The 27,176-nt window shown below is 60.5% G+C and overlaps 1 protein-coding gene across 1 annotated transcript; it reads right to left on the reverse strand.

The window, feature by feature from the left end:
* Positions 1-26,943, reverse strand: KIF14 (kinesin family member 14). The gene is made up of 29 exons (XM_037070531.1): positions 25,777-26,943; positions 24,089-24,343; positions 23,109-23,190; positions 22,565-22,663; positions 21,554-21,606; positions 21,046-21,076; positions 20,566-20,673; positions 19,671-19,787; positions 19,250-19,365; positions 18,196-18,368; positions 17,883-18,030; positions 17,595-17,658; positions 16,288-16,472; positions 15,153-15,255; positions 14,574-14,734; positions 13,082-13,229; positions 12,455-12,607; positions 11,186-11,312; positions 9,799-9,892; positions 9,237-9,369; positions 7,110-7,210; positions 6,680-6,774; positions 5,318-5,539; positions 4,994-5,178; positions 3,768-3,926; positions 3,240-3,362; positions 2,109-2,183; positions 1,059-1,197; positions 1-767 (listed from the first exon to the last, which is right to left on the reverse strand). Exons 1-29 carry the CDS (start codon positions 26,847-26,849, stop codon positions 424-426), a joined length of 4,866 nt encoding a protein of 1,621 aa, XP_036926426.1. The 5' UTR covers positions 26,850-26,943; the 3' UTR covers positions 1-423.
* Between the last annotated feature and the right edge of the window lie 233 nt (positions 26,944-27,176).

Raw genomic sequence — 27,176 nt, forward strand, 5'->3', positions numbered from 1 at the left:
GAGCTGCAGGTGGGAGGGAAGACGGCCACCACGGTAACGGGCTGCTCGGGCCCACACATCCGAAACCAACCATTTACAAACTGGCGGATGGACGGAGCAGCCAGCAAATGCGAAAGACACGGATGTGGAGGCCGCGAGAAGCCAGCGAGGGGCCACTCGCTCAGTGTCGATTGCTCCATTCACTCTATTCGCCAAGATGTCGCGTATGGGGAGCACCTACTGAGACCGGCTCCAGGATCCGGGGGAGGGCACGTCTGGGGGAACGTCCCGGCATCCGAAGCAGGTCCCCAGTGCACCCGCCACCCAAGCCCCGCGGAGGCCCAAAGCAGACCGACACCCTGGAAACCCCGCCAGCCATTTCCTGCTCAGCGCCATCTCCTGCAGAAAGAAGGCAGACACCGCATCCTGGATCCCACACGCCTTTCACACCCACTGGGTCCTGCTGGGCGGGCGGCCCTGAGGGCTCCGTGGGGCGCTGGTGGGCAGCGCGTAGACGCGCTTGGGAACGCCCTTGTGCCCACTAAAGCCAGGCCCCCCGGCCGAGGACAGCAGCTGCCCCGCTCCACCAGTCAGACGAGGGGCCTCCCCAGGTGCCAGCGAGGCAGGTCTCTCTTCTGACTCGAAGCAGAGGAGGAGCAACTGGGCCTCGGATTCCAGGTCCCTGCAACTGGCCGCAGAGGCAGCACCCATGTCCCTGGCCACGTGCCGGGCCGTGCTGCAGACACTCTCCACGCAGGTCCTGAGGAGGTCCGCATCGCCGCCACGCCCTGCACAGAAGGACAAGCTCGCCAACCCCCCTGCACCAGGCAGGGGTCCCCCCGGGAGGCTGGGGCCCCGCCGTGGCTCGTGTGCGCCAGCGGAAGCGTGTGGGCCATTCTGAGGGCCGCCCACCCAGGGGAGGCAGGTGCGCCTGCTTCTGCGCCAGGGACGCGTGTGGGCGGCCCCTCCGGGGCCTGTGCTGGAAACTGGGGGTAGTCAGTGAGCTCCCAGGGACAAAACGGCCGAGACCCCTTCAGCTGCAGGGTGCTGCCTGCACCACCGACCGGCGGGGCACGCACCTCTCAGGGCAGAAAGCGCCACTTCGGCGGTTCGCTCCAAGCTGCGCTCTAGCTTCAGAAATTCGGAGGCGCATGCGACCATCTTCTCCAAGTCTTCGCATCCAGAACTGCCTCCCTGTGCCTGAACCCTGGAACACTCCTGTGCGGATAAAGTTAACGTCGGGAAAAGCACAGGACAGGCGCAGGGCACAGTCGGCGCGGCTTTAGTGCCGGGGCCCTGACCTCGAGGAGGAGGGTCTGACTCTGTCCCCACGAGCGAGGCCGAAGCACAGCACTAACAGGGTTTCAGACCAAGAATCAATTCACTGTAAACCAAAGTCCGAAGTCCTGGCTGGTGTGGCTCAGTGGATGGAGCACAGACTTGTGAACCACAGGGTCGCCACTTCAGTTCCCACTCAGCACCCCTGCCTGGGGTGTGGGCCAGGCCCCCAGCAGGGGGTGTGTTGGAGGCAGCCACACACGGATGTTTCTCTCCCTCCCTTCCCCATCTCTAATAAGTAAATAAAATCGTAAAAAAAAGGTCCAACCCCCATCCCAGGAGAATGGACTAAAACGACAGGACCACTATTACCTAACGTCACAGAATGTATTCAATCATTAAGTTTAACTTTATAGCTGCCATTTATTTTACCTAGATACAACTTTTCAAGCCATAAACAAACTTCTCCCCCTCTAACACACAGATCACACACTTAGTTTGACTCTTTCTGTCCACCTGGGACAGGAGAATGAAGTGGCCTGTTCAGCTGACCTGTGTTCCAGAAGTTCTGGGCACACTGGACACCAGACCTGCCTTTCCAGTCCAGGGGGACCATCCAGGCGAAAGCTGAGCGTCACTAAACCCGGGCAGGGACAGGCGGGCACGGCCACATTGATCGCCGCCCACACGACGGCTCCCGTTACTGGCCCGACAGTCACACGACCGCCCCTGCCTCCGCCTCGTGAGTCGCTGGGCCGAGGGTGAGACCGCAGTCCCCCGGCCAGTCAGCCCCCGCGAGAGGATGCCACCCTGAACGAAGCCCACGGAAGACGGCAGCGAGCAGCCCTTACTGTTCTCCACTCGGCAAAGGTGTGTCCAAGACGCCCAATGAAGGCTGCGGTGTGGGTGCTCATCTGCCGGGCGACCTGCAGAGAACGCCAGAGATCTCGTCACACAGGTGGGGCTTCAGGAACCTCAGACCCTGTGGAGCTAGGCGGTGGGGCTCTGGCGAGAAGCCGGAGCGCTGGCATCATCACCAGGACGACAGCTGGACGGCCAGCAGCAGGACAGAGGGGGCAGCAGAGACGGGCCGATGCACGGCCACAGAAGCAAGACTCTGGACAAGTCTCTGCCACTCCCAGCCCCGAGACTGGCCTTCGCTCACCGCACCTCTCTCTAAGGGAGCAGGGCGGGCCCAGCGGCTCAGCCCCACTCGTGCCCACGCCGGGCTCGGTGCCAAGCCGGTGGAAGGCACAGCCTGGCTCAGGGCCTGGACAGGGACCCAGCTTGTGACCGTGGGGACACCAAGCATCCCTGCCTTGCAAAGTGGTGAGGCTTCGAAGTGACAGGCTCTCACCTGAGACACAGGTGTTAGTTACTGCATGTGACAGTGAGGAGGCGGGGTCAGAGGCTGCGTGACAACGAATGAGTGCCACCAGGTTTCAAACACAGGCCCCGGGCTCACAGCCAGCCCTCCGCGTGCCCCCCCGCCCACCCCAGGCTGCTCGGGCCTGACTTTCACGTGGCGAGGCATGGCCAGGAGGCCCAGTGCAGGGCACTGGGGGTCCTCGTCCTCCTGGGTTCTGGGACTGGGCCTGAAGAGACTGGTGGGAACCCCGGGGGCGGGGTTGACGCGTGGTGGTTTGCTCTGTTACACAGGAAAGCAGAGGCCGAAACAAAGGGGGGGAAAAGACACAGCAAGTGACCACCAGGGGTCACTGCCGCTCCACCTGCTGCGGCCTTATCCCTGCCTGACACCAAAGGGTCTACAAAGTGATAACCAAAGGGGCAGAGGGACTCAAGGGCATGTGGGGACACGTCCCACGACACAGTGATACCAGCAGCCTCTTCACCTAAAGTATAACCTAACACAAATTCAAATCACACATCTATGAAAACCTCATTCCCGGAGCTGCACTGTTTCCTAGAAACTCCACTTTCTCCACCGCCCCCCGCACCCGCAGCGCCCCCCGCCCTCTCACCTCGCCCTGTGGGCGCTGCCCCAGGAGCTGCTGCCGGAGCGCCTCCGCCTTCTCCAGTCCCCCGCCCAACAGGAGGCTCAGCCCCTCGCCAACACCGGCCCGGACGGCGCCCACGAGGTCCTCCTAGAGGGGTTTCGGATTTTTCAATTCATTAAGTAATGGCTACGTCTCCTGTTTGCTTTCAGGAATAATCCCTTCCAAGCTTATGAAACTCGACTAAAGCCGCATGAAAACTAACAGTCCGTAAGGGAGGCGGGCCAGCCAGTCTGTCACCATGGGCCCCACGGCCAACATGCTGGAGGGACGTGTCCTCTGCCGCAGGACATGGTGTTGCCAAGACCCTGTAACGGCCGGTGCAGCCTCCACAGCCTGGGTCATCCGAACCAGCGGACGCAAACTCTCCAGGACAGCAGTGTCCTTCGGCTGACCGGCCGAGCAAAGCCCCCCCGCAGGCTGTCACCATCCAGCCACAGTCGGCGAGCTGGGGCGGGGACTGCAGACTGCCCGGCACGTCCCACGCCCACTCACCTGGAGGCCAGCGCCTGGGCCTCGGCTGTCCTGCGGGAGGTGCAGGTCACTCCCGCTGAGAACCGCCAGCTGTCCCACCTGAGTCGCAGCCTGCAGCATGGCCCGGGTGACTCTCTTCTGAGCGTCCTCCACCACCAACGGGAGGTCCGAGCAGCACCCCTGTGAGATGGCGATGGGCCGGGACAGCCCACGCGTGGGAGGGCAGGCAGGGAGAGCAGGCAAGGGGGAGGGTGAAGGAAACAAACCGCTCTCAGTGATGCGGTGCTAGGCCGCACACAGGTCTCAGCACCGAGGCAGGCCGGCCTCAGCCACCCTCAGTGGCAGGATGACTAGGACACATGGCCCCTCTTCCCTCCGGGACATCACCCACAAGCAGGCCACGCAGCACATGCGCAGGGACGAGTGGTGACACAGGACTGGGAGTGAGTGCCCAGAGAGGACGCATCGGTGGCTCTTCTGCCCTTTCCTGTCCCTACACCTGCCTGATGGTGGCTGACAAAGCTGTGCCCTTGCGTCCAGGAGAAGGAGCAGGGGAGAGGGGACAGAAGGGACAGGGACACCCCTTCTGGCAAGGCCTGTGCACCAGCGTGCACAAACCCAGGAGGGACGAGAGGCCTCGCCCAAGCTGTGCCGTCACCGGCCAGTGTTCCGGAGCATGCCAGCAACGCTGACCACACGGAGGCTGTGCGTCTCGCCTGGGCTCAGCGGGAGTCCCCTCCAGGCACCTGAAACCTCCACCCCGGCCCCTCTGCAAAACCTCTCTCAGGGCCACAGGACTCCACCCCTAACGAGTTCAGAGTGTCCTTTCCGGAGAGTCACAGGGAGAAACCGCGGACTGGGGACTCACAGGTACGGTCTCAGGACGCTGCGCCTCTATCTGCACAGCGGCCCGGCCAGCAGGCACGGTTCTGTTTTCCAGGGGGGGGTTAGGGACAGGAAGTGTGGGCAGTTCACCTGAGCCCACAGGACAGCCCCCACATGCCAGTGGGGGTTGGGGCTGAGTTGTGTACGGTCCCCATGCCCCTCTGCACCCTGAGCGCCAGCTCGGTGGCTGCCCCGTCATTTCTGCCCAGACCACCCTTAGCCCCGCCCCGCCGGGCTTGGGCCTCAGCTGGACCACAGTTCCACCCCCTAGCTCTGCACCCGCCAGCCCCCCACCGCTCTCATCTGGAGATGCAGGCAGGACGTGGTCAACACCTCCCACAACAGTCAGCAGATCGACTCACCTGCAGAAACACCTGTAAGTAGCTGCCCAGCTTCCTCACCTCCTGCCTCAGCCCGTCCCCCGGCCTTGCTGCGCTGGGGCCGGGAGGGGCGTCACCCGGCCAGTGTGCGGCGAGCACGGCGAGCCGTCCGAAGGCACAGGCGACCTGGACCACCTGCGCCTGGGTATCGCAGTCGGAGGAGAACACTTTGAAAGAAGGAGGGAAGTTACTGGAAAGCCCCTTCACAGAGAAGGACTCACACTGTGCCACTCACACACTCAACACGGGGAAGGCGTGACCGGGACCCCATGCCTTCCCCGTGGGCGCGGCGCAGGGCCTGCTTACGGTCATCCTGGCTGTCCTCGTCCTGGTCCGCGTGAGCCTGGGAAACAGCGAGCAGCCCGCGATGGACTTCAAGGAGGTGGCGCATCAGGCTGTCAGCCACCGTCTTGTCTTCATGACTCTGCTCGAGAACAGCCAGCGAGGAGCCGATGGCGTCTCTGCAGATTCCGGGCAGGCGGGCTCCCCAGGAACCGGAGCTCATGCAGCCTGACTCCCCCGTCGAGCCTGCTGCAACAGAAGACCGCCCGTCGGCCTGCCTCTCCCACACGGCACCGCCAGCGAATGCGCGTGCGCGGGCCCACTCTACAATCAGCTGCCGGGTCCCGTCGGTCCCTCCCGATCTCTGGACGCCAAGGTGGAAACGCAGTTCCCTGAGACCAGCCACCCTGCCGACGACACCCATCCTCGGCCACAGTGTGAGTGACAGAGAACGCAACTATCCCGCGGGCCCTTCAGGTAACGAACGGCCTTCTTCGCTTACCTCTCCGTGAGACCTAAGACACCGAGCCGGCGAGAACACTGGCAGTTAGGGACAACAGTGTCCACGTGATAAAAACCGGCCGACACCTCGCACCCCTGGGAGACGCCCAGACTCGAGCAGGCGGACAAGCCTGGAAGAGCCCCTCCGTGTCTCGGGAAGGCGCACTACTACCCTGGACGCCCCACACGAGCGCAGTGGTTCTCGTCCAACGAGCAAGACCACATTCTGGTCCGGTCCGCAGGCGAACAGAACCAGCAAACTAAACGGAAGGTGGAGGGAAGCACGGGGTGGGGGCTAGGAAGAGCCTGGAACAGACAGGGGTGCTGCCTCCCACGCTGGCATGAGTTCACAGTGCCCCCCTCTCTCCAGGGCGGTGAGCACTGCAGTCAGCACTGATGGGAGTGGGGGTCCTCTGCAGAGTGGTGGATCCTGTAACGGCTCTTTTAGCAGTTTTGGTACCTGAAGCAATTATTCTGGAGCCAAGAGCTGCACGCGGCACCCTAGGGGGAATGAGTCTCCAGAGGGCTCTCCCTGCCAGCGCCCCACGCGGGAGACAGCACTGGGGTGCACCCCCCCTCCTCCTCCCCCTCACACAGGTAACAGCAGATAATCTGCTGCACTTGGCTTTTTCTCACAAGAAGGTAATAATCTTGAGCATTTGTGCACACACACGCCTTCCACCCTGCAATCAGCCACGCCGCTCAGGCACCAAGATGAACTACACAGCACGAATTTTATGGGGGGGCGGGGGGGCAGCCCGTCCCTCACTACAGAGGAGGCGGAAGCTTCTACTGAAATCACTTGCTCCAGGACATGAAACGTCAGGGTGGGGGCCGGGACTTGGCGTGGTTCTCGGGGTGCAAGAGCAGGTGCCGGAAACGTACCTGGTGCACGGGAGGGAGGAGACTTCCGGGTGGACGGAGCCTGGACACCGTGCAGGAAGCCAGAGACCCGCCTGGTCCTCACCAAGCTCCTGCTCCTGAAGGAGGACGCAGGTGTGAGGGTTGGTCCCCAGCACAGGAGGCGTGTGCGTGAGACCACAAACTCACAGATTCTCTAAAGAAAAGGGGTGCACACGTGTGTACTTTGCACGGACATATTTCATCAAGGCCTCACCTCGCTGGGCTCACTGAGGAAGTTTCACTACTTGCAGGCACCGCCCTAAGCACAGTCGGTCACTCAGGGAGGCCCAAGGGCAGCCTCTGCCGGGCCCCTCACCGACGTGCCCCTCAGGACGGCAGGTAGTCCTCCCAACTGAGGAGGTGGCCCCCTGCGCACCCAGAACCAGGAGGCCAGTAACCAACGCGTCCTCACCTCCTTCTAGACAGCGAGGAGTCGGGGACCCCCGCCAGATCAGCCTCCCACTCGTCCTCGGGGTCGCAGAAGAGGTCCTCGCTCTGGCTGGTGCGGTCACTCTACGAAAATAGCAGACACGGTTCCTGCTCGTGGGGGTCTGAAAGTGTTAGCAGTAAGAAAACATTCTAAAGTACTGTTACACTTAAAATGTAAAATTGGCAAAATCACAGGTCATCTGACAGAAGTCTAAAAAAGATCACATTCCTAGTCAAAAAAAATCCATTATTTAAGGCTAGCAGGATTTATATAAGTGATCTACTGCCCTGGCTGGTGTGGCTCCATAGATTGGGCAGCAGCCTGGGAACCTAAGGGTCACAGGTTCAATTCCCAGTCAGGGCACACGCCTGGGTTGCAAGCCAGGTCCCCAGTAGGGGGCGCACGAGACAGCCACACGTTGATGTTTCCCCTTTCTCCCTCCTTGCCCCTCTCTCTAAAAGTAAATAAGTAAAATAAATAAAAATAAAAAGATCTATTAATAGCAGCAACAGAAATCAGTCAGTAACTCACAAATAATAAGCTTGTAATTTACAAGACAGTAAGAACAAAAAGGACAAAACCCTCGGGAGAGAAGTGAGACAATCCCCCATGTTAAGAATCAGCTACGGGTTGGACACACTGACCGTGATTAACAGTGTATTTTAACTCCACTAACACAGCTCTAGCAGAACACTCCGCAGCACTGGCCTCAGAGACAGTACGACTACGTGGAAAAGTGAGTGACGAGCGTCGCAGTGACCGGCAAACCAGGAAGTGAGGTGGTCGGCAGGGCGGCTCACCGAGCAGGTCTCAGTGCCACTCACGCCACGGCGAGAATGACCCAGTGACCTCAAGGCAGTCGTTTCCTGCCCACGGCCTCGTCGGGGGGACAGAGGTCGGCCCCCGTGGCGGGGCTGCGCTGCGGGGTCTCCGCGTGAACACCCTGCACCGGTCCCGGCCAGGCGCTCTGTGAGCCCATGTTTGGGTTGGACCAACAGGCGCTGCGCTCAGAGTGCAGGGAGCTTGGGGCCCCTCTGACTCGTCCCGCCAGGCCCTGTGGGTGTCGGCTCGTCCTGACCGAGCACCGGACATCGAGGCAGCGGTGACACTGCTGTCACCCGCCAGGCTCTGGGACCGCTCACGGGGCGTCTGCCCTCGGAGGGTCCAAAGGGCCCCTCACAAACCTGCCTGGGACTAGCTCCCGTCCCTCCGTGGGGTTTGTTTGTTGGTTTTTGAGGCTGGTTGTTGACAAACTTCCCACTTTATTGCTATTTGTCGACTAAGGCAACTTCCGTAATTCTTCCTCTACCACAGTCTTTCCTTTCTGGAAAGTGACCAAGTTTGTTACATACGGTTCCGTATGTAACAGGATTTTAAGAGGCGTTCACATTCTTTGTTTAAAGGCCCTAAAGCCCCGCGGTCCCCTTTCCAAAGAACCAGAGCTTGAGTTCACAGGTTTCCAATTTATCCATTATCACTTTTATTTTAATGACTCTCTCATTTGCTTTCCTTTGTTTCATTTTGTTATTTTCCAGATTGAACACACACTTTTCCCACAAGGAAACAGTGAAATCCTCAGATTCACCAGTTATTAAATACAAATTAAAACAAACTGGTAAAATTGGTAAATGGCAATATTTTTGACAATCAAATTGTCAGCATCAAAGTGTGGCTGAAATTTCACATTTTCAGTGCAATTGTAGAAGAAGGAAGACAGGACAGAAGCTATTAAAAAGATCACATGCTGAGATATTTTCACAGCCATGACAACAGAAACAGTGAACCGCGAACACCCACGGCACAGCCCCCGGGGCACGGGAGCAGAGCCCGTGAGGACGCGTCGCGCTGGGCGCTGCCCCCCTTCAACGCGGTGGGAACGGCCCCGTCCCCGGCCCCACCTCCTGCCTCCTTGGGCATCGGTGTCAGGTGTCAGAGCCGCAGAACCGCGAGGGGACAGGTGCGGCACGAACCCTTCTGCAAAAGTGCACGGCTGTTAATAGGGGTCAGTTTGGGTACAAGACCCGCCTTTTCTCTGCTAGACTTTCCTGAGAACGTGTCAGTTTCACATTTTTATTTCGAGGTTGAGAGGGATTTCAATAATGCCCGCACCTCATAAAGTTCCTTCATCGCGGCGAGCTTCGATTCGAACTTCTCCAGGCTCCAGACGGTGGAGACGCCCAGCTGCAGGTTCCACACCCGGACCCGGGCCTCGGCGCCGCAGCCTCTGTCTGGCGGCTCGTGTCTGGAAACACCACGGAAGGGTCACCCTGAGACACCCGGGTCGCAACGCCAGGAGCTGCCCAATGGGAGGAGCTTCCCCAGAAATACGGACCCCGATTAAATCTTTTCACAGGTAAACGAGTTTATTACCGTGAAATCATGTCTAAAAAACAGGTTAAAAAATGTCCAGCAGGGACATTCCCTTTACAATGTGAAATTCTGATGGATTTTCACCTCCACGGGAAGCTCCTGGGCATCCCTACAGCCCTTTCAGAGGCCCCACCCCACCCCGCCCAGCTGGGGGGCCGCCCCTCCCACCAGCCCCTTCAAGGACAGGTGCTGCGAAAGCCGAGTCTTGGGGGAAACCAAAGAAATAACAACTTAGAGAAAACACGGAGGCGAAGCCCTCCCAGACACGGCGTGACTGCACTCGGGGTGACCGGTCGCCCACCTGCCGAACACGAACCGCCCGTGGAGCCGGCGGCTGACGGCGTTGGCCTCCTGCAGCATCAGCGACAGCTTCAGGGCGCCCCAGCCGGGCTGCGCTGCGGGGCGGGGCGCGGGCGTGAGCGGGACGCACAGCCCGGGCGCGCGGCCCTAGGGGAGGCGTCCGCTCTCCGCCAGTGGCTTCAACCAAGGGCCACACGTGGTGAGGGCAGCGTGGGGTCACTGTTTTCGCCCTCGTGGGTGAAACAGCATCTCCTTCCCGTAAAACGAGGTCTTCCCCCGGCGGAGGCCAGGGACACACCTGAGGCTGCTCAGGGTGACACGGTCAGAGGACAGGGGACCCCACCAACTACCCTTCCCCTTCCGACAGGTTTGGGGACCTTCTGTCCCCTGACTACGGAAATGGGCCACAGCCTCGCTGATGCAGAACCAGTCCTTTTTACAGCGGCCTAAAACTTAAAAGCATAACCACACTTATGACCAGGACACAAAAACAACAATGAAAAGGAAACGGATGAGTCTGCGACTCCACTCTCCTAACTTAAACGGGAGACTCTACCACAGGCATTTTTATATGGTTCGCTCCAACCTACGACCAGGGCTCCACCGTGAACACTTCTTCGGGAGAACGAGGTTCGCTGTCTGCGTGAATCTAAAAGGCCGGGTGCTCACTGCGCGGCTGGGTTAGGCCCTAACAGCAGCAAGACACGCATTTACACCCCGCATTTCCCTGTTCCTCTCAACAGGGAGAGAACCAACAGTTCGAAAGTAACTTAAACACGGAACCATACAAATGCTCATGGAAGTTTGACTACGGACCAGGCACCTAAGGAGGGTAAGAAATCACTAGTGTTTCTCGGGCAGTAGTAACGCCGCGGTCGCGCCTCAAAGAGTGAGAGAGGGGTGAGCGCTCCGCTGACGCAGCGACGCAGCGAGGCGGCTGACCGAGTGGCGGGCACTCGGGGGCTTGCGGGGGACCACTGCACTTCTAGGGACCGAACTTCCCAGTGAAAACCCCAGTCCCAGCAACAACACGTGTGCTCTACACAGAAACACACAAGGGCACGCAGCAACGATGTCAAAGTGAGACGGACGCCCAAGCGCCGCGGCTGGAGCACCTCCCACAGATAAAGAGCCGAGGGCCGCAAGGAGGGGGTGTAAAACACGGTGCGTGCTGACCCAAGACTTGCAGCTGTCTCTGGTACCTGCTTACGTAACTACTCTGAAAACCGAGTATTTTAGAGTAGTCATTCACACACTTTAGATCCAGAAGTCAGCAACATCTGGAACAAAACGCTTTTAACGAACAAAGGCAACTCTCGCTAACCTTGCGGGGGCCACACGGAATGACCCCGCCTCGGAAGACGCCGGCTCAGGCGTCTCACACACACCTGTGGGGGTCTCGTCCCCGGTGCCCCGACCGCGCTGCAGGGCCTGTACTTCCTCGGCGAGTTTCTGCTTCTCAGCCTCCAGGGCCTCTAGGATCCTCGTGTGGCGGATGCTGTGGTCTTCCAGAGCCTGCAGGACACGCGTGAGAGACGCGCAGGGAGACGGCAGAGCAGGCTGAGGACCCCAACGCACGGTCGTTAACTGCACCTTAGACACACTTGATAAGCCCAGAAGGCCATTAAAGATACATAAAGTATCTTTACAAGGTGATTTTCCCTTCAACAAAATCATTAGGTTTATTTTTTGTTTTTGTTTTTTCTTAAAAGATTTTATTTCTTTATCTTTAGAGGGGAAGGGAAGGAGAGAAGGAAAGAAGGAGAGAAATATCCATGTATGGTTGCCTCTCGTGAGTCCCCTGCTGGGAACTGGCCTGCAACCCAGGCATGTGCCCTGACTGGGAATCGAACCGCGATCCTGTGGTTCGAAAGCCCGCGCTCAATCCACTGAGCTACGCCAGCCAGGGCAGGGGTTTTTGATAGCAAAGATTAATCTTTTGTTTTCCACTGATAAAATTTTAAAAAAACCTTTAGAAAAAAAGAGGAAAAACTCAAAAAAGCTCACATCCAAGGACCTTTGACTAAATAAAAAAGTTACATTTAAAAGGCCCCCAAACCCTTCCCTGGTCATCAAGAAGCCTTGTGGCAGCCCACTCACAGCGCTCCCAGGGTTGAAATGGCTCTGCTTTCCCCCTGAACTCCGGGGGAGGCGGGGGGAGCATGTGCTCTTTGTGCCCCAGAGCTGACCTGGGACACGGGACCGAGTTAGTACAGCGCCCGGAATCGGGGTTCTGGACCATTTTCTCCCACCCCCACCCCAAACCTGGATGAGAGAGGAATGAACCTGCCCTTCCCAATAAACCACAAGGTTGAGGTCCGAGACAGGAGGGCAGAGACGCCACAGTGGTGGCCACCACACTTCAGGCACCGTCAGACCCCGCACCTGCGCTCAGAGTGCCCGCACCTGTTCTGAGTCCCCCACTGGCCTAGGATGCCACTCGGAGAGCCACCACCGCACGGAAGAAGAAAGGCCACCAGGTGGACAGAAAGAAAGGTGGCCCTGTGGACTGTGAACTCAGCCCCTGGAGGAAGCCCTGCCCCCTGAGCTGATAGAACACCCTCGACTCTCCCCTGGAGTGACGTGACCCGGCAGGCCGTGTCCCCGACTGGGGGTGGGGGGGGTGACAGAAGCCCCCGCCGCAGCAGGGCACTCGCCTGCTTGGCAGCCAGACTCTCCAGCTCCAGCCGCCGCCTGCTGACGTGCACCTCCTGCTCCAGACGCCGCCTGGCCTGTTCCAGCTCCTCGATTCTGTGGGCGGCTTTCTGGTTGGTTATCGCCTGCACCTCCTTCCTCCGGGACTCCTCTTTCTTCCAGGGATGGTAATAAAAACAGTGAGGGCCGAAATACAAAGCCTTTTTTAAAAGCTACCCCCAATGGACAGACAGTCTCTGCCTGGGTCCCTGGGGGAGCAGGTGGCCAGGGAGGGGGCCCACGTGGCTGGAGGCCAGCCCTTCCGCCAGGCAGCTCTGGGCGCTTCCCCACTGAGACCCTGGGGGAGGGGACCCTGGGGGAGGGGAAGAACATCATCAAAGACGATGTTCTGCTTTGGGGACCGCCTATCAAGGCCCTGGTGTGCACTGAGACCCTGGGGGAGGGGAAGGACCCTGATGGACGCGGCAGAGGGGGTGCAGAAGAGCGAAAGTAACGTGGGTTGAGAAGCCTCCCGTGTGCCACCTGAGGCCGACCCCCGCTGTGGACGTGCTGCCCCCACGACACCCTCCCCAGCCGCTCGCAGGGACAGGGGCCACTGGGGTGGACGGGAGGAAGAAGCCTGCCGGTACCAGCTGCGCCTCCAGGGCCTCGATCCTGTGCTCGTAGGCGGCCCGCTGCTGGGCCAGCTCCTGCGCGGCCACCTCCTGGGCCAGCTGGGCGCCACGCAGCAGCTCCTGCTTGGCTCGCAGCTGCGCCTCCTTCACCTCCGCCTCCAGCCTGCGAAGTACGGGGCGGGGGCTCCCACCTCAGAGCTACCCCAGTCTCGGCCCCCCCACTGTGCGCACGTGTCTCCCGTGGAACAGCAGCACACGTCTCAGAACCGAACCCCCACCCGCCGTCAGTGGTGCGCTCACACTGCCAGTGGCTGGAGCGCCGTTTGCACGGAGACCACAGAAGAGGGGGAGGGGGTGCGCGTGTGCCCCTCAGCACGTGTGTGCGGACACGTGAGCACACACCCCGCTCTCGTGAGGAGGGAGGTGCGCTGGGTGAGAGCAGGCGGCCCCAGGGGTGCGGGGCAGCAAGGGCGCAAGTGGACACTCTAGCGGACACCCCCAGGGGGCGCTGTGCAGCAGGGGCAGCACTGCATCCACCAGTGTCCCGCACGTCCGGGCTGCAGATGAGAAAAGGACTGACGTGGCTGTGCACACACAGGGCACGGGTGGCGGCATAGAGCATGCGCGCAGCCCGAACCGTGTGCACTCACGTGGCAGACGATGCCCCCAGCTGCAGGGGCAGCACAGGACGGGGGTCAGGGGACCACAAGGAGGCGGGAGCCAGCAGGGGTGGGCTGCACAACCACGCAGACCCATGCAGACCACTGAGCTGCCCCCCACCCCCGAGAAGGTCAGACGGTGGGCTGCGTGCTGCACAGAGGAAGGCGCGAGCAAGGCCGGACTTTGAAGGGGTCGCGCCACAAGCACGAGCAGCCCGCACTGGCCACCCGGACCCCCTGCCCTGTCCACCCCTGTGGTCACCACGCTGACATCCCTCATCGTCCTCGTCCCCCAGCACACAACACTGTCTCTCGTCCGTCTCGTGTCCGCCTGCACTGCCCCGTGACCCCATGTCTTTCAGACGAAACCCAGACTCAGTCCTTCCTTCAGGCCCGTTTCACCCTGGAGCTTCCGAGGACGCTGTTTAAACCCACCACACTGCCCACAGGAACCTGCAGGGCAGCCCACCCTGGTCCCCCGTCCACATGAGCCCCCGACTGTCCCCGAGGCCTCCCGTAGAACGATGCCTTCGCATCCTCTAGAGAGCTCCGCTGGTCCCTGGTCGGGGCTGTGAGTCACCCACAGGCTCCACACAGGGCCGGACATGGTCGAAACTGTCCACTTCTGGGCCCGGGGGCCACGCCTCCCCCCAGTGCCCCCGCGCCCAGCACCTGCTGGACAGCTGTCTGTGGAGCCCACGTGGGTGCCCAGGAGGCAGCACCCAGGCCGAGGCACCCGTGCCAAGCCGCTGAGCCCCGTGTGCTGAGCTCCCTGAGGACTTGGGTGGATGCTGCCCCCCGTCCCCCCCCGAGACCCCTCACTGCTGCAGACCGACCATGACACTCACTGCGTTCTCTGGGCCGCGAGCAGCTCATTCTTGGCAAATTCAAAGTCCTCCGGGCCCTCACGTGCCGGGGCGTCTGCCCCGGCCGGCCTCTTCCCTGCCTGGACCTCTGCTGGGTGGCTGAACCTGAAGTAGTGGTCTCCCCCGAGCACCACACGGTCGCCCTGGAGCACACACGAGAGTCACTGCTGGTGGCAAGTGGGACCCAGAAACCGCTCGGACGAACTGACACACTCGGGGCCCCCACAGAGCACGGCGTCAGTGCGAGACACAAGGGCCACGGCCACCACCACTTGCTCATGCTGTCATCACGCCAGCAACCGCGGGGCCCATGCCCCACACGTCTCCCATGCTCCTCCTAACAGCGAGTCATCACCCAGCTTTGGAGCGAGGAGACTGGAGTGTAGGCCCCTGACGGCAGCGGCGGGCAGGCCATGAGGCCCTCCTGCAGACACCAAGTCAGCACCAGGACCCAACGAGGCCCCTCACCGCCCCGGCAGGTGGGCCAGACAGGGAGTTCCCGGGCTGAACCGCAAAGAAAGAGCCCAGCGCCTCCTCCCACCACGGCACCCGCCGACTTACGTGGTGCAGCGCCGTGGGCTCCAAAACCAGCCTGCCGTTCACGTAGGTCTTGGCCTCCCCGACCGGGAAGAGGCTCACGGCCCCGCCAGCGCGCTGGATGGTGCTGCGGGAGAGAAGCGCGCTGCTGCCAGGGCGGCACGGACGGCGGGCTGGGCCAGAGGAGAGCGGGGGCGGTCGGCCGTGCGCCCCGTGTTAAGGGTCCAATCCCTCGCCACAGCACAACCTGAGATTCCCTCCCACCCTCCGACCCCACTCGGGAGTGTTGCCGGAACAGCCCGGCCTCCCCGGCCCTTCACCCACCAGGCAGGGAGGAAGGGCAGTGCCTGCGTTTCCAGCATAATTGCTTGGGAAAAAAACACCCAAGACAGAGAAAATTCAACAAAAACATTGAAACATCGATAATGGTTTACCTCTAAATGGACGAGATTTACAGTGTTATTCTCTACATTTCTGACTTTCCGGGCTGACACACAGTTGAGACAAGGGACAGGGTGCCGCAGCTTTTCCCCCGGGGGGGGGGAGTGGAGATGAGGGCACCGGGCTGGACCCGACTGGCAAGTGAGACTCTGCAGCAGCAGCTGCAGACGCTCAGTGGTCCTTCAGGTCATTTTATTCGGAGAACAGAAAAAAAGCCCCAAAGTGCAACTCATCTCTGGATCGACGGGACAGGGGGAAATGGGGAAACAGCGACGCCCCACTCTGGGACGTGCTCTGTGTGAGCACAGCCAGTCACATAAGTAGCGATGTCTCCCAAGAACACAACAGGCCCCAGACAGGTCACACATGTGTCACTACACCAACAGCAGCTGCTGCCAGGCCAGACACAGGGGCACGGAGTGCACACAGCACGGAGCTCCACGGTGGTCTGTCCACCCAGGCCCTCAGCTCCACGTCTGTGCCCGCAGCACCAAGAGAGCTCGCCTCCCCACCAGCGGGCAGCCTCCACCAGAGACACAAGCGAGGGTGCCGTGACTTCACACCCACCCCATCCTTACAGGACACTCAGACACCATTTCCCGTAAGAGCTGCGAGTGAAGGACGACCCCACAGTCTGATGCCCCCACACCCTGGACTGGGGTCTGCACACCAACGGGAAACCGGCCAGGTGCCGTGTTTTCTGAGAGGACGGACTTACCAGTGGTCCTCAGCCACCAGCACCCCAGACAGCCGGATGTCGGGGCTGGAGGTGGGGCCCCACTTGCCCACGGTGGTGGTGCCTTCTTTTATCACGTAGAACAGCGTCTCCGACAGCTGGGGGTCTGCGCTGAGGTTGACCAGGCTTGGCGAGTGGGCGTCCATGTGGAAGGTGATGCCTGCTTTCTGGTGGAGGGTGGAGACGAGGCCACCCATGACTATGAGCACCAGGCTGCTAAATCCACTTACAGTGAGGGCTCTCTGCTGGACGCTAAGGTCGCTCTACTCGAAGTCTCCCTGAGTCACGGTTGCCGAGAACCTCTCCTCGCAGACGTCCGGAGTCGGCCCCCGCACCTCGGTTCTCTTCAACTGCCAGGCTCCCTCTCTGTCCTGCGGCATCCCCGGCCCACGCACACTCCCACCCGCCGTCTGTACGCGGGGCCAGTTCCCCTGACCCATCCGTCCTTTCTGCCAGGAGCCACACCCTTCACAGCTGTCACCTGACGTCAGGGCCTGAACCACCTGAGACACCGGGATGGCTCCTCAAGGTCCCTGCTCCACAGTCTCGCCCAGTTCCAGTCCCCTCCACCTGCTACCAGACTTAACTCCCGAACACGTCCTCAAAACACCCAGCTCCTGGCCCCACACTTCCCAAGACCTCCTGTGCCCTACAGAGTAAACCCAGATCCCTGGGCCCAGACTCAAAGCCCTTACCCCCAAACCAGAACCACCCCCCACTTAGCTCCTTCTGGCCTTCCCCACGCCGCTGCAATGACGCAGGGCCACACCCACTCTCCGGGCCCCTCACACCCCTTGCTCCCCACCCTGCAGCAGCTGCCTCCTGGCCCCGCGCTTCCTGCCCGCCCCCATCGACGCTCACCCTGCCTCCAAGCCCCACTCCCATCCCGCCTCTCCCGGAAGCTGGACAGACCGTCCCCGGGGAGCCTCTCACTCTGCATCCTCACAGACCCACCGACCGCCTGAAACACTGCCCTGATCTCCCCGACCTCTGCCCAGACCGCCCGCTCGGCTCCCCCTCAGGACCGGTCCCTATAAAATGTTCGAGTCTCCCTCGTGCCTTAAGGAAGGAGAAGTGCCCACGCCCGCAGAGCAGAGGCACTTAGCGAGTGGCTGTGCAGCTCGCTCGTCTACGGGCTGTCCCGCGAGCTGAGGGCCGAAGCCGTCACACCCTGACCGGGCACCACTGCACCGACCCCCTCCAGCCCCGCGTCCGGTGGATCGGGCGCAGCAAGCACGGGTCTCCCGGCGACCGCACCTTCTCCGTCAGTGAGAACGGCGAGACCGTACCTGTAACTCCTTCATCTCCTGCTGTTTTCTTTTTTCCGCTTCTTCAAATTTTTCTTTCCACGCTCTTTCCAAAGACAAACAAAATAAAAGAGCTACAAACACACACACGTATATTTACATCCACGTGACTAAGAGTCAACAGACAGTCCACAGGGATTACGAAACCACTTGGGAACGAACGAGGTGGACTGCAGGCGGCTGCTGCATCCCCGTGGGACGACGGGAAGGACAGCGCGCGGACCCCCTGCCCCGTCGCGTCCCACCACCGGGACAGACGCCGCCGCCCACCTCTGCATTTCCGCCATGTCCCGCTCCTGCCGATGCAGCTGCATTCTCAGCGCAGTTATTTCTTGCCGACAGAGCCGGTATCGTTCCGGGTCGATGTTCGGATGGCACCTTTGGGCCGCTTTCAGCTTTTCAATTTCTGCTTTCAGGTCTAAATATTTATAGAAACTCGCATGACCGGTGGTACTCGATATAGAACAATTCCCGCCGTTGGCACACTCCTCCAACTTCGGCTTCCCTGCCCCTCCGATGCCCACGGACCCCCACCCGGCCTCGCCCTGCGCGGGAGCCCGCGCCACGCCGGCCGCCCGCCCACCTCGGATGAGCTGCGCGCTCGCGTCCTCGTTCACGCGCGCCACGTTGACGATGCTGCGGGCCTGGCGCGCGTAGCGCAGCGTGCTCAGGGTCTCCTCCACGCTGCTGGCGGCCGGGCTGACCGTGGCCACCATGGCCGTCTTCGAGTTGCCGCCCAGGCTCTCCTTCAACAGCCTTCGAGAGAAAAGACCGTCATCAGGCTCCGCTTCGACGGCCCCGATCGGCGACTTTCCGGGCAGCACGAAGCCGCACGGGGGGCCCAGGAGGCTGTGCAGCGCCCTTGGCCCCAGCACAAGCTCCCCCCAGATCTCGCGAGCACTGCGGCGCCGCCGGCGCTTGCGTGCTGTGCGTGCTGTGCGGCCGCCTGCACCCAGGGTTCCACTGCGGGCAGCGGTGGCGCCCGGGCACTCGGCGCTCCGGGCAGCTCCGGAAAAGGACCGGCTGTCTCGGTCACTTCCGTGCAGCGCTACTCCACGGCCTTGTGGAGCCGGTGCATGGTGAAGATGCCGCACCGACACAGACTCAAGCATTGTTTCCGACTAGACGCAAAGGCCTTATTTTAGAGGGAAAAAGGGTGCGCGGCTAAAAAGTCCGTCTTGATTCATGAAGAGTGAACACCACGGCTCCTAACTTTCGAGGGTTTTAAACGGATCCTGTACTCCTGCCCGGGTCTGCGGGGGCAACACCACGGCAGCAGCCAGGGAGGGTGCTGTGCGGTGGCGGCGCGGGGCCTCGGGGCGGGCGGTCAACCCCGCGGGTGCAGCCTTAGGGTGAGGGATCGGAAGTGCATGCAGTGCGTGTCCTTGGTGAGAAACTCGCGCCCAAACCGTCCGGCCTGGCTGCTCGTAGTCCGTGTGTGTCTTGGGGCCTCCGGGCGCAGCTCGCCTGCTGACAGCGACACCGCGGATCCCTGCGTGGCCCGTTCCCTTCTGGTTCCCTCCTCGCTGCTGCTCCGAGGGCAGCGCGGTCGCCGCCCACCTCCCAAAGGGAGGCCCAGCCCAGGCGGTGTGGCCCCAGGCTACACAACGACCCTTTCAAGTTCAAAGGACACTTGCCATGTGAGCACCGACTCGCGGTAGGGGACAAACACTCCCTTCCGGCGTCCATGTTCGGCGAGTGCAGACACCACCTTGCCCAGAGTCAGCAAGGACTTGTTGATGCTCACACCTTCCTGTGTGCGGGAGAAAAGCGCAGTCCAGTGCCCAGTCACTACCGGGAACGCACCTGCCCCACGACGCACCTGCCCCGCAACCATGCTCCTCCCCCATGGCCACAGACTAACCCGTCTCCCCCAAACCACCAGCTGTACTAGAGAGCACTCACACCCCAAAGCGCGGCTTTCCCGCCGATCCCTGCAGTGCGGCCCAGGAGCTGCAGGCGAGTGCAGACCTGGTTGTCGTTGCGGGTCTACTGCGTTTACAGTCCCCTAGAGACCGAGCCCTGGGAGGTGCCCCGCTCCCTGGGGACGCGCCTCACCCTGAGCTGCTGCCCGCAGGTCCCAGCCGGGCCGCAGCGCTCGCTGCCTGCCAGGTCCACGAGGTTGACGCGGCTGGTCACCCTGTGCTCGAGCTCCTCCCCATCCACACACTCCGTCTGTGGCAAAACGGCATGGAAAGGACACATGGTAAGTCCCCATGACTTGCTGCCAACATGAGCCTTCAAAAGGGAGAGCTGTACAAGGGTACAAGCCAGCCACTTGTTTCTGAAAGGGTCCTCCCCGAGCCTGCGATAAGGGGCCACCGCGAAGGAACCCAGGCTGCATGCACAGCACTGGGACAGGCCAGAAGGAAGGGCCTGACTTGGAAGGGACGAAGTCCGGAGGACACGACTACATCGAGGACACGCCCCAGATGGGTTGTGTGTCCCAGCATTAAAGGAGCAAGGGCTTAAAAGCAACATAAACACCCAACGGCGGCGAAGAGCCTCGAGGAACTGTCAGTGCCACACTCGGCAGACGTAAAAAATACTATGCAGTTTCGGTGGCTGACAGCTGTCGCGGGCCCTGTGGACTGTTCACATGACACAGACTCAGGGGTTGTGACACAGCTGAGACGGTAGTCACTAAATGTTTAGAGGGGCTTGACTGCAGTGACGGGACCCACGCTGAGTCTTTAAAAACCTTTTACTTTCCGATACAATTTTCTGAATACTGTCCAATAGTCCCACGTGTCACTGATAACGTACCATCGCATACTGAGGCAATACCAATGACACCATGGCAAATCAACGGAATATATTACCGGTTTCTGACACAGCGAGAAAGACATAGAGCCACGTACACCACAACTGGTCCCCTCGTTGTGTGGCTCTCCTAGACCCGTTATCTCGCACTGACCCCCCCCCCAGATCCAGAGAAACCCGGGCGGCCCACCTGCGTGCGGGTCATCAGCAGGGAGAGCACCGCGTGGGACCGGGAGCTCTTGTCGTTCATCCCCGTGGCGGCCGTGGCCCTCTGCTTGCTGCCCAGCTCCAGCCAGCCCTGGGGAGAGAGGTCGGCGGGGCCGGGTCACACCGGGAGCACGTGCCCTGAGCGGCACGGAGACACACGTGTGCTGGTTCATAAACGGAGACCATCAGTCAATGTGTAGCATCCGGCAGCCCATGCCCCCACCGCCCACCGCCCACCACCACTGCACTGGGAGTCGGAGAGTGACAACTTCCACAGGCAGTGTCCGTGACCCTGAGCTGACACGACAGTGAACCCTCACTTCCGGTTCGGCAGAGCAAGTCTCAGAGATAGCAGCAAGATTGACCTTCTGCTGACGCAGATGGCGGGGGAGGAGAAACGTTCTTTCATACACATGTGGTCACGATCATTCTGTCTGTGGAAGAAACAAAGTACCCCCCTTACCTGGACGTCAGAGTAGCAGCTGACGGCATTCCTGTGTTCAAAAAGGAGGAAGACAGAATCGGCTTTACTGCCGCCTGCACTCTTGCTCTCGCGAGCTACACGGTGATTGTCCCTAACCCAGCAGAGTGCAAGTCTAGGCCTAAGACCACGGGCACACACACGGCGACACGTACAGTGTGTTCGGGAGTGGGGGCATGTTGGTGTGTGTGGGCTGCAGCGCAACCCTAGATTCCCTGGATGAGCTACGTCTGCACCTCACCACGCCCCGTCCTTCTAGAAAGCTCTCGGATTGTGGACAGGAGAAGTGAGTGACCCTCATCTTGCCTCACACTCGGGGCGTGCAGCACATCAGAGCCCCTCCTCCCCTGGTCGGCTTGGAGGAATCGGTGCGAAGAGTAGAATGGGGCAGTATTTCCCACTCAGCACGGTGAACGCTGCAGGCCAGGCCTCCGTGGGGGCTGAGAAGGGCCTGACCACCAGGCCAACACAGAGCCCCCACACTACTTACACGGCCAGAGCTTCGACGTACGGCCCGGACACAGGGTGCTCCCTGACGCGCAGCTGCAGGGAGCAAGCAGAGCGGCAGTGAGGGTGCAGACAATGCGCACGGAACACAGTGTGCGGTGGCGTTTCCTGCGTCCTGAGTTTAACGTGCAGGTGTCCTCGCCCTGCACAGAACTAGACCTGTGGCTTCTCAGGCGTGGACCCAGAGGCACTGAGACAGCCTTGCATCCGAGCCGCCACCTGCGCAGGCCCGGCGGCTGCCCAGTGTCCCCATGTCCCCCCGTCCCGGGTTGTGCACACCGACCCCCCACGGCAGCCGCCACTCATGGGCCTGACGTGCCTCTGCAGACCATGTCCGCTACAGCCCAGACACCTCACACCGTGTCCACTTACACAACGCGGCTCGCGCGCTGCGACCAGAACCCCCAGCCACGCAGAGACACAGAGGAGAACGCCCGGGCAGGTTTGGAGTCTGGGGTGTCTCCCCAGTCAGGGGGCGGGGTGAGAGCAGGGGCCTCTGAAGACAGCAGCTTGCGCTCCGAGGCCCTTTTCAGAATTAAAGACTTTTAATTCTAACAGCAGCTTTTTAGAAAGCTCACGTAGTTGTGAATTTTTTCAGTTTCCCAGGAAACGCTACCTACGGGACAGCGGTTTGCCAGACAGTCCCGCGGAACCCATGGCTTCAGCAACAGCACATCTGTCTGCCACTGCGGTAGTGTGAGCTCTGCGGACTCTGGGGACTGAGTGGTTAGGTTGCCCAGCCACATCTTGGGACAAGTGTTTCATCTTTAATTCACACAACACTTGCTTGAAATAAGAAGGTGGAACTGAATAAGGAACTGAACCCCCACTATTCAAGCAGCGCTGATGCAGTCAGACAGCGCAGCCCGGCACCGCCGTCCCGTAACAGCCCTTCGGGGAAGCCTGGGCCACACGTGTCATCTCAAGATCGAGCATAACTACACACATCACGAAAGCAGAAATTAAGACCAATAATAAATGGCTTTGACCTTACCGGCTGCTTTGTCTGTCCACTTTCACCTTTACAAACCAGAAGGTCATGGATTTTCTCATTGTATACTTCAAAGAAGCTCATTTCAATGTGGTATTTAGCCTGGTCAGAACAGAAACAGCATGCAATTCACTTCTAAAGTCTTTGCATTCTTTGCAAAGTGTGTACCTGATAAGAGCCCAGCACCCAGAACATGTAAAAACTCCAACAGCCCAACAGCCCAATGGAAATCAGACAAGCCTCTTTCCATGAGGCCCCAGAGCAGAGAAACACACCCTCTGGTGGGCGAGAGCAGCAACCAGACGTCCAGACCCCTAATGAGGGATCCTGGCCGGGAACAAAGTGGCCCCACCGGCAGCAGGGCCCGGGAAAGGCTGGGGAGGCGGAGAAGGGGCCCTGGAGTGCGGCCACCTGACCCGGGGGGCTGGGGTCTCCCACCAGTGTGGTGCCCGGCCGAGGGCCAGAGCTGAGCCCAGACCACGCAGGACCGAATTTCAGCCTCCTCTCTAGCCCCACTCAAAGGCCTGCAGGTCCTGTGGGGACCTACCTCTGGGGTTTTGGCTACTTGAGCAAAAAGGTCTTCACAGAATCTTGGTATTATTCCTGGTTCTTCACCAAACCCCATCATCCTGGAAAGTACAATGTGGACAGAGCAGAAGTGAAACGAACCAGGTTTTTAAAACTCTTGCTTGTGGAACCAGGTTGAGGAGGGCGCGGGAGCAGCTAATTAAACCTCGTCATTCGTGTCTAAGGACCAGGGCTCTGGAGCCCCATCAGCCCAAGCTTAATCTCGATTCCACCCTCGTCAGCTCTGGGACCTTGGACAGACACTTGGCCCCAGTGAGCCTCGTGTCCTCAACTAAAAAGGGGGCCCACGAGAACTCTCCAGTGTGGAGGGCTGTGTGAGAAAGCTCCAGCACAGTCCCTGCACCACGGTTAAACCTCCGCAAAGTGTGGCCGCGGTGGAACCGCCCACTGCTCCCTTCCGGGCAGGCGTGCCCGTGGAACCTCCAGCCAGGTGGCTGACTTCTAATTCTCAGGACGACACTCACGACAGAGCCTCACCGGGCTCCGGTCCAGGTGACAAACACATGCATGGCGAAATGGGGCTGACGGTGCTCCTGGGGCCACGTGAACTGAAGCCCAGAGGCTGAGCAAATGCACCACGTTCGTGGAGCCGGTCTGGAAAACCCAGGAGACTGGAGCCCAGACCCAGGTGGTTTCAAAACGTGCTTCCTGTCAACCACAGTGCTTCTCACGGAGGGTGTGCACCGCCCCCGCTGGTGTGGTCCAGTGGGTGGAGCCTCATCCCATAAACTGAAAGGTCACCAGTCCAATTCCCAGTCAGGGCCCATGCCTGGGCTCTGGGTTGAGTCCCAGGTCTAGGCAGGTATGAAAGGCAACTGACCAATGTCTCTCCCTCACTCCCTCCCCCTCTCTCTAAAATCAGTAAGTGTGTCCTCAGGTGAAGATTAAAACAAAAAAATGTGAACCTGTCTGCAGAGTTGCACTTGCGAGGAAACTCACGTGTAGGACTTCCCAGAGCCGGTCTGCCCGTAGGCGAAGAGGCAGGCGTTGTAACCCTCCAGGGCGCGGGCGAGGAGGGGCGCCGCCAGGGTCCCGTACACTGCGGCCTGGCTGGCGTATCGCGGGTGACCCTCGTCAAAGGACCAGAAGGAGACGTCGTAAACGAAGGTGTACACATGCCTCATGTCAGGGTGTCGCACGGCTATCTCCTCCCCGTTCACGAAGACCACCTGGGCCGCGTCCTCATCCCTCTCCCTTCCGGAAGGAGCAGAGGAAAATGCCACGTCACTGCTGTTGGTGTGAGCAGCACCGGCACCGCGGGCCTCGGTGAGGGCGGCCGTCCTCCGGGGCAAGCTCACACCTTTGTTTCCCGTGGAGAGTGCTGAGCCGCAAACAGACTGCGGTGTGTGTGCAGACCGAGGGCTGGGCTCTGCGGGGGACAGTGCAGCTCAGGCCTGTCCCCAGAAAGCCGACCCGGCTCCCACGGTCTCCCCACACTTTCCTCTCAGACTCTCCCTCTCCCACTCCTGTGACCCACCGGACACCTGGTTCAAGGCCAGACACTTATTTATAACACGCTGTAAAGCGATTGCAGATGTGCGAATCTACAGAAAGGGGTCATCTCAGCAAACCCAGGTAAACGTTGGTGTGACTCGCGGTGTCCCCACCACCCCATGGGTCCCTCCCACCCTCAGATCCACGACCTTCACGTCCACCCTCCATGCACCACAGACTCGGAGGAAATCTCTAACTTGCTCAAGATCCGCAGAAGGTAGTATGTCCTGGTCTGGCCCCCGATGTCCCTTTGTTGCCCCCGACTCTGCTTCAGATCAGAATCAGCCCTGGAAGCCACCTCGCTGGGGGGGGGGTNGGGGGGGGGGGGGGGGGGCGCATCCTGCACCCACCGTGCTGACAGGGCACACCCACTGAGCCCAGGGACGTTCCACCCACCCGGGGCCCGGCCCCACCAGCCTGCCCCCCTCACCCTGACTGCCTCGCTCCCCTCCACGACTCCTGCGGCTTTTCTGTCGGGCTTCCCCACTCTGACTGCGCACTCTCGGCCCTCCTATCACCAATCCCACTCTGTCCCCAAAAGGCCGTGTTTCGCTGTGTGACTTGCCTGTGACCACTGACGGTCCAGGTTCTAACCAGAGGCTGAGCCCAGCACAGTGGCCAGCAGACCCTCCTGCTCATACGCAAAGAGGGGAAAGCCACCAACTGGGCTGTCCAGTCGCCCCGCAAAGTGTTTGAAAATGACTAGATGCCAGGAGCACGTTTTGTCACGTCCATCTTCTCAACCCAGACTTGTCACCTGTGCCTGCCCTGCCCATGACACTTCAACGAGAGACCGTTCTGCCATCAGAACCGCGTCTGACAAGTGGCCGCCCTGACAAGCACCTGCATCAGAGGTGCCGGTGGGGACGGCTGCCGCTCGGAAGGGTTTGGAAGGACCCCTTTGTGGTGAGAGACCCCGGCGGCGCCTGTGAAGGGGCGGCCGGCAACCCCACTGTAGGGTGCACACTTGAGAGCAGACCGCGTGAGAGGCTTTCCAAAAGCAGCAGGTCTAGAAAAACCTGCGTTTGCAAATTGTGGCGATTTCAACTTTCTACCTTTACAGCCAATCACCCAAAATGACCAGCAGACTACAACACAGCCTCGCGATTCTCTCTGTGCGAAAACACCCGTACCTCTTGCTGAAAGGCCTCACGCGCACGGCCACGGTCACCTGGCTGCTCTCCACCTTTAAGGGGTCTCTCTCTGTAGGGCCGCCCCGACCCGCACTTTCCTCCGGGGGAGGGAGTGTGTGTTCTGGGGGCCCTTCCCTCTTGTTTGCGAGAAGAGAGCCTTCCGGCTTTGGCTGGACTTGGCCGCCGGGCGTGCTGGCTTTTGGGGCAGCCGTGGCTGGCTTCTTGAGCTGCGGCGTGCAGCTCCACGGGGTCAGCCTGCCTTCCGCGGGACACTGGGTGGGTGTCCTTTTTTCTAGGCTCCCAAATTCATTTGTGTTTTTCGCGATGTCCTTCCCAGTGCTTGTATGACGCAAGTTTCCCGGTCCCGACACCCCGAGATCCCACTTGTTCTGCACGGGTTTCGTGGCCAAGTGTCCTGATCGCACAACTTCAGTCCGACTCCGGGGACCAACAGGCGTGCTGTGGCTCAGGCACTTCAACGTCAGTGTCGCACTGTCGTCTGCCCGGCGGGGGGTGGAAAGCCTTTCCTTCCCTTCTTCACCAGCCACCAGCTCAGTGTCTTTCGTACCTGCAGTCAAGGGTGCCAACGGTGCAGTGAGTGAGCTGGTGTCTGCACTGACCGCTGTTGGGCCTGCAGCGGTCTCCCGCGGAGCTCCTCCCACGGCACGCACCGCTGTCCGCGGGTCCGTGGAGCCGGTCCGAGCACGCCGCTGCAGCGTGAGGCGCGTTTCTGCCACTTTCTTGGGCGACTCTCCCATTTCACTCCCGAGCAGCGAGGACTCTTTGCTCCTTGTAACTCTCCTCTGAAGGGCCAGTCGGCCAGCAGGGCGAGGGGTGAGGGCCGCATCCCCGGGCCTTTTACAGGCAGAGATAACGTAGGTGCAGTTTATGTCTCCACGCCTCCCGGCAGAGCCCAGCGACGGGTCATCGTTCTCACGCTCACACATGTCTGACTTCACGCGCAGCTTCAGGCTGCTCCTGAGGCTGAGGTTGTTCGCAGATGAGCCCTTTTGGGAAGGAGAAGTGCTGAGGACATCACCGTTATTTCGACTGTGTGCCGTGCGTGCTGACATTGTGGCAGCGAGTTATTTCCAAAGAAGGCTGTCGAAGAACCTAAGCTCTGCTCTGGATGTTTGTTTGACTTCCAGCCTATCAGTCTCCAAAAGTGTCTGTTAAATTACAAAGAGAAAAAAATGTTATTGCACAGACTACAAACAGGCTTTAAAAATATGAGAACCCTTCACCGTGAAAGTAGCTTCCCAGAGGAATGCACTAGAACACAGGTGGCAAACACGGGGCCGAGGGCCAGATCCAGCCGCCCTCCTCCTGGTTTCTACCCAGCAGCAGCACTGAGCTCTCTCGCTTAACAGTTAAGGAGTAGTCACACATAAACAGTCCTA

This window comes from Sturnira hondurensis, unplaced genomic scaffold (assembly GCF_014824575.4).
Source record: "Sturnira hondurensis isolate 20B ecotype Veracruz unplaced genomic scaffold, ASM1482457v3 Scaffold0018805, whole genome shotgun sequence".
Taxonomy (NCBI): Eukaryota; Metazoa; Chordata; class Mammalia; order Chiroptera; family Phyllostomidae; genus Sturnira; species Sturnira hondurensis.